The sequence below is a fragment of the Zeus faber genome (assembly GCF_960531495.2).
Source record: "Zeus faber genome assembly, chromosome: 19".
NCBI classification, from domain to species: domain Eukaryota; kingdom Metazoa; phylum Chordata; class Actinopteri; order Zeiformes; family Zeidae; genus Zeus; species Zeus faber.
Window position 1 is genome coordinate 25,172,022 of NC_137206.1, and position 10,354 is coordinate 25,182,375.

General features: G+C 43.5%; 2 protein-coding genes across 2 annotated transcripts; one reads left to right on the top strand and one right to left on the bottom strand.

Moving 5' to 3' along the window:
* The first annotated feature begins 2,008 nt into the window (after positions 1-2,008).
* ccl20b (chemokine (C-C motif) ligand 20b) lies at positions 2,009-4,370 on the top strand. Its single transcript, XM_080020326.1, has 4 exons — positions 2,009-2,137; positions 2,487-2,589; positions 3,498-3,572; positions 3,697-4,370. Exons 1-4 carry the CDS (start codon positions 2,056-2,058, stop codon positions 3,722-3,724), a joined length of 288 nt encoding a protein of 95 aa, XP_079876452.1. The 5' UTR covers positions 2,009-2,055; the 3' UTR covers positions 3,725-4,370.
* Positions 4,371-6,027: 1,657 nt separating this feature from the next.
* tlr22 (toll-like receptor 22) lies at positions 6,028-10,053 on the bottom strand (the record flags this gene model as incomplete). The annotated part of the gene is made up of 4 exons (XM_080020464.1): positions 6,028-6,280; positions 7,090-7,207; positions 7,527-8,449; positions 8,843-10,053. 4 exons carry the CDS (start codon positions 10,051-10,053, stop codon positions 6,028-6,030), a joined length of 2,505 nt encoding a protein of 834 aa, XP_079876590.1.
* Positions 10,054-10,354: the final 301 nt, after the last annotated feature.

The following is a 10,354-nucleotide window of genomic DNA, read 5'->3' on the forward strand; positions in this document are numbered from 1 at the left end:
AGCAGTGCAATGCACTACGCCACCAGGCAAAACGAATGGACGAAGACACGCACAGGGCACACAGGAACTTTCCCAGTGCACCTCCCAAGGCCCCACCTCCTTCTTTAACAGGCTATCATCAGGCTATTTTTAGGACATCCTAAAAATAGCCTCTTCAACACAAGGCTATTTTTAGGACCGGGTTGAAAAATAAGCAACCTGAGCTCCAGGCAGAACCCGAAACCAAAAACGTCATGTAATCGAATCAGGTCAACAAGCAGGAAGCAGATCGCTTGGAAATATGGAAAGATTCTGCTCTGTGTTTTTTGGAGGTTTTTTTTGTTTGTTTTTTAAATTGACCAGATTTTATTGTTTTTTTAATGAAAAATGATCTTGTTAATTCGGAAAAACAGGGAAATTTGGCTCTCAAGTAAACGCAACACACTCCCCTAGACGTGAAGGTTGAAAAAGTTTTTGAAAGACGAAGACGTCGTCCCGACACCAGGGTTCCAGTGCTCGAGTCTGGACTTCTCTTCCTTGGCTTCGGACAGGACAGAGCTTTGACAGCCCCCCCCCCCCAACAAATCTGCTGACAATTTCACCAAAACATTTCCAAATTACAGCCTGACGGCGTCTAATTTACCGCCTATACGACTGAGGAAAGAACAAACAATGTCAGTAAAGTTCATACAGTACCTACGTAGTTTTATTACAACAGATACAACAATGGTGCACTCTGGTCTGATACCAAGGTATGAGTGATAAGACAGGGTTCTGTCTCCTCTTATAGCCCCTCTCCACCCCAGTGGAAAACTACTGGAAGGACAGCACACAGAGTCAAGTGGAAAAATACTGGAAGGACGGCACATAGAATGAGTGAAAATGTACAGCGTTGCACAACATAGAAACCAAAGGTTACTGAGTTATGGACTATGAGAGAGGGGGGGGTGGACAGAGAGGGGTAGATAGAGAAGGAGAGGGAGGGAGAAGTTTGACCGAAGCTCGTAAAATAGGCTTCAAGCCCAAATGACCAGAGCCTGGAGTCCGTTGACCTGCGTCGAAATAAATAAAGAAAGCTGACCTTGAGTCCAGCTGATAAACATTAGAAGGGACTTGTTGGGTCTCACTTTGCCATCTACCCCCCCCCGTGCCGTTAGAACATTAACTAACACCTGTAACATTTTAGTCTCAAGTTTCCGCTCTTGTACAATGACGTTTTTCCCCTAAAATTGTGTGCAGCAGTGCTGTTAACGCTTGACAGAATACGTCATACATGATGGGCGTCGCTCTGCCACACCGCAACGGCATCAAGGAATGGTGTCTGTAGCTGCCGCGCCGGTGGAACTGGCTTTGTTCACTTCCTCTTTTGTCGCTCCGACGGCTTCTTCTCCCGGGTACAGCGCGTGACGGCGTGGCCGGAGAGGGGTGGTGATGAAATGCCGATCCGCTCAGTGCCGCGGAAGCGCACGGTTGAGATAAGTCCAAAAACACCAACCCACGTACACGGGCGTGACCACATTAAAGGGGGTAATACGATATGTACTCCCTTTTGTGTTGGCAAGCTTTTATTCAGCCCGACCACACACACACACACACACACACACACACACACACACACACACACACACACACACACACACACTCATTATGAGTTCACCTTTTATCACAAGCCTATGAGTACACTGTGCAGCATACAGTAAGCTTTCCATTGAACCTGACCTTCATTCATAAGTCAATCATTCATAGACACAACATTCATTCACCCACAGAGAAAAACACCCCATGCCAGAAAAACCTGTCGCACTCAACGATTACCTGAAACAATTTTTTTCCCCCATCAGAATAAGGGGTTGGCTCGCTCTTTTTTTTGTTTGTTAGTTTTGTGTATAGTATTGCACAAGGCTCATTCTGGGGGAAAACCCGGTGGAGAAGGCATATTTAAGGAAAAGGACAGAGGCTAGAGCTGTCACACTCCCGCCTCCAACTGAACCCAAGGAAGATCACTCTCCCATATCAAAAGAGACGAGCCGCCGCCGCCGGACGCATCTGGAACTCCGAACCCTTCACCGAGAAGCCATGGCGACTTTTTGGCCTTCGACCCCAGCAGCGCTCTGCTGCCTCCTCCTGCTCACCGCCTTCATCGGCAGCGCACAGTCAGGTGAGTAGTTCCGTTCCGCTGCGGCGGCTCGTGGAGAGACGCCTGGAATTTTTTGATCTTTTTAAAGGCAGGGCTTCTTCATATTGAAATATGGGTTAGAATGATATGGGATCAATATCCAAAATTATAAAATGATTCAAATTTGGCCATCATTTTGTCATGTCTTGGCAACCAAAAGCTGATGCATGGTCTTCTAAAAGTTAATGTCAGGCCTTGTTAAAGCACTGTTGTACAATGGTATTCATGTGTATGTGTGTGTGTGTGTGTGTGTGTGTGTGTGTGTGTGTGTGTGTGTGTGTGTGTGTGTGTGTGTGTGTGTGTGTGTGTGTTATTGTGTATGTTGCTACAGTGAGCTGCTGCCTGAAATACTCCAAGCGTCGGTTTTCCTTCCGACATCTGACCGGCTACACCGTGCAGAGCATCTACGGTTCCTGCGACATGCCTGCCATCATGTGAGTACACCTGCCTCCAAAATAAAAGTCCTGTTAAGGCGTTTATCAGCGTGGGCTGTTGCAACATGCGGTCTGACCGTTGTGTTACATGCAAGGGCAGTGTGATAGGTAAATGATTAAGAAGTCATATTGGAAAAATATATATATTTTGAACTTTTAGTGAAATTGCGTGACCAAGATTTGAACAATTATTTCAATTTTATAAAAATGATTTAGTTCATGACTAGTTCATGACAACAAGCCAAATTGGCCTATTCGATTAATACTTGACTTGTGAATTTAATGTGTAAATGTGTTAGTTTAGTCATGAAAGAGCAAACGTCCCAAGTAAAGCAAATATATATTTTTTCCATTCCATAAAATATATTTTTAGTTTATAAAGTGTAAAAGTACATTTCTACACAATTGTACTTTTTGTGAATGTAATTGAAGTGTGCTGAATTTTAGCATGATTTTTTTTTTTACTGATGAAAATTATGTTGAAACAATAACCTAACTTAAGCTGCACTTTAATAATTTAACCAAAATATATACATTACATTTTTTATACATGTAAACACATTCTCAATACAACTCCTCACACCAAAACACAGAGAACAACCTCAGTGGTTTCATGGAGCACAATTTTAGTGTATTAATTGTGGGAACTTAAAAAAAGTAAACTAAATACACTAAGTTTACTTCCAGATAACACACTTTTAGATAAGCACATTATTATCTATTATCTATTCTTTTTTCAGTTGGGATGGGAAGCTCTGACAATGAGAAAGACTCCTGTGAATGCCGATCGTATCATCAGATAAGATTTTAGAGGGACGGGCCCATTGTCTATGCCCTTTTTTGTCTGTGCTAGGCCTTCGGGCCCCACTATTTGATGCTGCAATCTCCTTTCTCTCCGCACCTTATAGTTTCCACTTGCGAGGAATGTTCATCTGTGCCAACCCAGCCACGGGCTTCACCCGCAGGGCCATCAAGTGTGTTGAGTAAGTGCAAAAACACATTGTTGCGCGTCATCTCTGTGTACGTTCACCTTTCACCGAGGTCACTTCCCCGTTTTTTGTATCTGCATCTAAATCTACATCTATGTCTGTAATTGTTTCCTTGTAGTAGAAAGAAGAGGGGAGATCACTTCTGAGTAAAGGAATCCCCTGACTACACAACTCTGTTGTAATGATCTCTATACTAGAGTACTACGACGCATCAACGCACTCCAAGCTATCCTATGCTAGGTGAACGGCATTGAAGAGTCAAATCCATATTATCAAAGTTTTGATATTTTCACACTTTAGAATAAGTTCTGTTATCACTCCTTAACAAACAATTAGTTAATGATGAGTTATGCATTTTTTTGTTATTATTATAGATATTTATTATTGAGAAATACATAATCGTACACAATTTCATTCACGAATAACTGTTTTGTTCCTTATTTTATATTATCTTAGTATCTATAATGGCAGTGTGCATGGCTCATGCATCCACCTTCCTATGGAAATTCAAATTTGAGCGGAATTTGCTTCCAAAATCATGTACAAGTTACTATTTTGTATCAGAATGCTGAATTAGTATGAAAGAGGTTTTTTTAGTAAGTCCAAAACCAAACCATGCTTCAAAAAGTGTGTGAAATGTACCAGGATGCCACATCTGGGAAAATATATTAGTATGCAAACAATGAAAACCACGTTGGGAAGCGTATCCCTCAATGGACTGTGATGACGCTACGTCACTATGACAACAAGCGAAAACTTGCAAAATGCTGAACGGTGGTGCCACGGCTAAATGATGACACAATTTGTCCAGTTTGATGGACTTACTGTTGTGCTTCTCTTCCAAATAGTGTTTAGAGAACCTGCATGTGATGTACTTTGTTTTAAAAGTAATGTCTTTCTAATTTGTTTAAATATAAATAAAACATTCATATTTTTATCATCTGTAATTATACTCAAGTAGTCTTGTTCTTTCAATATTATATAGACAGACAGACAGACAGACAGACAGACATACAGACAGACAGACAGATCGATAGATGGATGACAGACAGACAGACAGACAGACAGACAGACAGACCAGCTCCAATATCACACATTAAAACATTAAAAGCAGGCACGTAACAACCATTGTGTTTGCATCTTATCACAAAGTGAAATAAATAACACATTTCTGAACTACAGATTATGTTCATTTTCACCAAATGTTTATGAGTCATTGTGATTAGAATATAATCGGGCTTGACCTGATTAAATATGTACCGCAGTGAGTAAAATATAAAGCTCATATCAACGAAGCCCTGAGAAGTATGCCCTATGGAAATTCAAATTTGAGTGGAATTTGCTTCCAAAATCACATATGAGTTACTATTTTGTTTCAGAATGCTGAATTAGTATGAAAAAGGTTTTTTTTAGTAAGTCCAAAACCAAACCATGCTTCAAAAAGTGTGTGAAATGTACCAGGATGCCACATCCGGGAAAATATATTAGTATGCAAACAATGAAAACCATGTTGGGAAGCGTAATGCACTGTGATGACGCTACGTCGCTATGACAACAAGCGACAACCGGCAAAGTGCTGAAAGGCAGTGCCACGGCTAAATGATGACAGGGTTTGTCCGACAAGCCGCCGACCCTTTGGCTCACCTCCTCCTTTGCGCTGGGTGGTTTAGGGTGCAGCACATGTCCACATGCAGTGGAACGGGGCGGGAAATAAGAAACAGCCTCCTAAACGCCATCTGTTATTATACCCAAGTAGTCTTGTTCTTTCAATATTATATACACAGACAGACAGACAGACAGACAGACAGACAGACAGACAGAGAGATAGATAGACAGACAGACAGACAGACAGACAGATATTGTAGATAGATAGATAGATAGATAGATAGATAGATAGATAGATAGATAGATAGATAGATAGATAGATAGATAGATAGATAGATAGATAGATAGATAGATAGATGAATGACAGATAGATGGATGACAGACAGACAGACAGACAGACAGACAGACAGACAGACAGACAGACAGACAGACAGACAGACAGACAGACAGACAGATAGACAGACAGACCAGATCCCACATCACACATTAAAAGCAGGCACATGACAGCCATTGTGTTTGCATCTTATCACAAAGTGAAATTTAATACATTTCTGAACTACAGATTATGTTTATTTTCACCAAATGTTTATGAGTCATTGTGATTAGAATATAATCAGGCTTGACCGGCCCATCGTACCCATCCACGCCAACAATACTAAATATAAACAGCAGTGAGTAAATTATAAAGCTTATATTGATGAAGCCCTGAGAAGTAAAAAGCTGAATTTCCAAATAAGTTTAATTAAGTTAGTTTTAAATAGTCTACTTTTTTGAATCAGTTAGAACAGAAGTGGGAGGAGTCCAAGTCTAGATCACTGAATCACCTACTCTCCTTTGTCTTCAGTTATGGTTTCCTTTGCGTTCTCTCCACCTCGGTGAGGAGCAGGTTATCCCCACCGAGCTCGTCTTTGGTCTCCAGGGCCTTCCGGAGCTTCTCCCAGAACACGCTGGGGCAGGGCGCGGCCTTGGGCCAGCTCAGGTAGGTGCGTCTCTTCAGCAACTTCCTCATGCGATAGTAGGGAGATAGCAGCGAGGTGGGAATGTCCTCCAGGAACACCAGGATCAGCACGTCCTTCTGCTCGTCAAACAGGCGGAAGCTGGAAAAGAGACAAGAAACCATAGAGTGTAAGAAAAAACGAATTCTGACCCGTTTCTGAAGAGACTCTTTGAGGCCTCGGACTTGGGTTTACGCTCAATACAATCAGGCACGTGAACTGTGGGGGCAGCGCATCAGGATGTAACAAGCTGGTCCGCAGTGGACCCTGAACAGACAACAAACAATGGCAGAATGTTCTCCTGCCGTGATCTCAACATGAACAATACAGTAACCTCCTCGAGTGTCACAAAAAGTATATTTACGTGGCGCTATTCCCGAAGTTTCCAGGGAAGAAGGAACAACGGATATTACCCAGTTGCTGCTCACTTTCATGACCATGACATGATGTTATTTCTGATTGGTATTCAGAGGGTTAAAATTCTCCCTAGGGGAAGGGGATAGTGGAGCTATTGCTAAAACACAGAATAAACTATTTGATATTTACCTTGCAAACACTGCCACCCAGCAGCTTCAATTAGTTCATTTTTAATGTTTTTTTCTCTCAAATCATTTATATGTATTTCCTTGCCAGTCTCTATGATGCCTTTCACTTTGAAACTTTGACTGTGTTGATGTTTTGAGGTTCCTATGACCTATGACCTATGTATTTCTCACTGTGTGCCATCGGACCACTTTTCATGAGGCCTAATGAAACACTTTATTAGTATCACTTCATGTCCCTGTCTGAATCGACTCATGGTCTTGTGATCTGATGCTTTCATGTGCACTGACGAAGGCCTCTTTGGGACAGAGACTTTGCAAATCTGTGTCACACTTCCATTTTTGGGATATTATAGCCATTCGGCTCACCTTGCCACCTGGATCTCCCTGGAACACCATTCACTCTCGAGGTAACGTCGACTTATCACACAAATGGTCTTTTTGCTGCCGTAGATGGCATCTGTGATGTTGTCCATGATTGGTTTGCCTGGAAAGTAAGAGTCAAGGGTCAAGTTAAGGATGTGGTCCTTTGCATGTTTCCACAGATGTGGAAAGTGAGGGCTCTTGAAAGCGCTTTAGTGATGCCAACTGGAGAAACAATGTAACTGCAGGATGGAATTGCACCATTTGATATTGTTTTCTTTATTGAATTTGCAAAACATATTTTGCATATAAATGTGCATTAAGTAACTCCGCGGTGCATCTCGATAGAGCCAGATAATTAAATCAGATTTTCCTCGGAATACACATTGTTCATAAAAAAAAATCTGATTCTCAGAAGAAAAAGGGGGTTTTGAATGTCTGACCTGGCTGGAAGTCTCGGTGATGCAGGCACAGCCTCCAGCCCTGCTCGTCCTCCAGCTTGGGGAGGAGCTCTCCGAGGACCCAGGGCTCGTCGTGGATGTTGTAGGAGATGAAGGCGTCGTACTGATGAGCTCTCCTGTTCTTCTGCTTGGTGTTGAAGAGGTACGCCAGCAGGAGGTAATAGGCGTAGACCATCTGCCACCTCAGGAAGTGATAGGTGAAGGATGCCACCAAAAACAGGACGACCATGCACGCGGTGGAAAGAAAGCAAATGAGGCCCACATCCAACATGCAGGAGTGGACGTCGATGTCCAACAGTTTCGTGCCCCTGAGGTCGGGGGGGTAGTTGCACTCAAAATTGTAGGCGTCAAAAACTTGCGTTCGGTTGTTGCTGACCACCCACCCCAGGAACCAGGCGTTGTCGCAGTCGCAGGTGAAACTGTTGCCCTGCATGTCCAGGTACACGAGAGCCGGGAGCGACTGAATCACCAGTTTGCTGATGACAGAAAACGCGTTCTTCCTCACCTGCAGGAACTCCAGCCGATTGAGGCCGGCGCTGAGGAGGAAATCGAGGGACCTGAGGTTTGTTCGAGAGATGTAGAGCTCCTTGAGCTGTTGAATCGGGGCGAACAGCTCCGATGAGATGTCGATCAGCTCATTGGAGCTCAGGTAGAGTGACTCCAAACCGTGGGTGTAATTGAATGTGTGTTGGTTCAAAGATCTCAGTTGGATATTTCTGAAACTGAGTTCTGACAAATTCATCAGACCTTGCAGGATGTTCTGAGGCAGGCAAGACTTAAGCCTGCTATGTTGACCAGAAAGAAGTAGGGTCTTCAGTTGTGAGAGTTTCCTAAACGGTGGTGAGGGAATGGGTACATCTGATTTGTATTTAATGTGATTGTCCATAAAATTAAGGTTTTTTAAACTTATGAGGACCCCAAAAACATTGTCTCGTAACTGCTCACCTTCAAGTTCGTTGATGGCCAATATAAGACTAGAAAGTGTGTGCAATCCAATGAAAGCCCCGCTTTTAAGTGTTTTGATTCGATTCTGTTGCAATGTCAGATTCTGCAGTGAACCTAATCCAGAAAATTCTCCCCTTCCAATCACAGTCAGTTCATTTTCTCCTAAATCGAGCGCTTTAAGATTTGGAAAGTGTCTTTTGAAAGCACTATTCAATTGATTAATTCTGTTGTTTCGTAGTTTTAAGACTTCCAATTTTCCTAAATCGTCAAATGCACAGCCAAGTAGGGCTGAGACCTTGCAGTCATACAGATAGAGCCTTCGGAGTCCTGTCAAATTGGCAAAATCGCCACACCTCAGTGCCGTGATGTTGTTTGAGCTGAGATCCAGTTCCACGAGGGTTGGCAAATTCCTCACGGCGGGCGGAACCGATTGAAGGTGGTTCTTCCTCAGGTCGAAGATCCTCAGCCGTCGCAGAGGGCGAAGGGAGTCCTCGGGGAGGTCGCGTATTAAGTTGTCCGCCAAGTACAGCTCGGTCACATTGGTGCACGCGTGCAGCGCGCCTCTGCCCACCACTCTCATTCGGTTGTCTTGGAGCTTCAGCGTGGCCAGCGATGGAATGTTGCATGAAACGGCGATGAGGGTTTCCAGGTCTTTGCGCATGGTGTTCAGCCTCAGAGAGGTCAGCGAGGCATTCAAGCTCTGCAGGAATTCTCTCATCGCTTTCAGGGAAAAGGTAGCTCCACTGATGTCAAGACTAGACAGACTGCAGAGGAAAGACTCATTGCGCACATCGAAGACGATGCCCGTTTTTTTGCCGCAGTTGGCGAGGTTTAGCTTGGTGAGGTTAGGAAAGATGTTGGCAGTAATCCTAAAGACCTCGATTGGATTTCGTGATACATCCAGAGAAGCGAGTTTTAAAGCCCTCGTTGATAATTCCGCAGACCGAAAGGCAGAGAAGTTGTTTGATGAAATCGACAGGAAGTGTAAGTACGGTGCGTTCTGGAGGATGCTACCAACGCTCGATAGGTTCTGCAGCCGGTTACTGCTCAGGTCCAAAAACTTTAGATTGGCGAGGGGCTTAAAAGAAGAAGACGCAACAGTTTTGATGCGATTGTGAGCCAGCCTCAAGTCTTTGAGGTTGACCAAGCCCTCAAACAGAGTGTTTCTCAGCTCCACCAGCCTGTTGCTGCTCAAAACCAGCACCTCCAGATAAAACTGACGGGTGAAAGCGCCGTCTTCTATCTCGGAGATGTTGTTGTGGTTCAAGTCCAAACTCGACAGATTGGTAAGAATTTTTAAATCCTGCTTGGTTATTTTGGAGATCTTATTTAAGGACAGGTCTAAAGTTGTCACTTTTGGGGGAATGTCCATCGGAAAAGCCTTCATGTTGCTCCTATCACATTTGGCGTCGGTGCGCCGTGTTACGTGGCAGCCCCTCACTGAGTATGCTGCCGCTGGAGAACCGATGCTGCTGATATGGAAGATGACAAGAATGGTGCAGAGCTGGAGGAATTTATCTCCAATCGAGAGCGTCGCCGTTTCCTTCCTCATTTCAGGAACCATTTTCAGCTCGGATACGTGTACCCTGCGAAGAGCTACACCATTTCACAAATAGTGGATTTCTTAGTCTCAACAGATTATGCCACTGTCTGTGTATGTGTGTGTGTGTCTGTGTGTGTGTGTATGTGTGTGTGTGTGTGTGTGTGTGTGTGTGTGTACGATCAACCAAGAAACAGATGTACAAAAACACAAGCACAAACAAGGAACATTATAAGACGTGTTATGAAGTTAAGATAGGATCATTTCACTTCATATTTTCTGTAAAAATGGGTTAGAAGAATGCCTTAATACATCAACTGTTTTC

What these genes read in the sequence shown, in the direction of transcription:
- ccl20b (XM_080020326.1), top strand. Translation starts at nt 2,056, where the DNA reads ATGGCGACTTTTTGGCCTTCGACCCCAGCAGCGCTCTGCTGCCTCCTC. An exon ending in TGCGACATGCCTGCCATCAT is followed by an intron (nt 2,590 to 3,497) that starts GTGAGTACACCT and finishes CGCACCTTATAG; the next exon opens with TTTCCACTTGCGAGGAATGT. An exon ending in AGGGCCATCAAGTGTGTTGA is followed by an intron (nt 3,573 to 3,696) that starts GTAAGTGCAAAA and finishes GTTTCCTTGTAG; the next exon opens with TAGAAAGAAGAGGGGAGATC.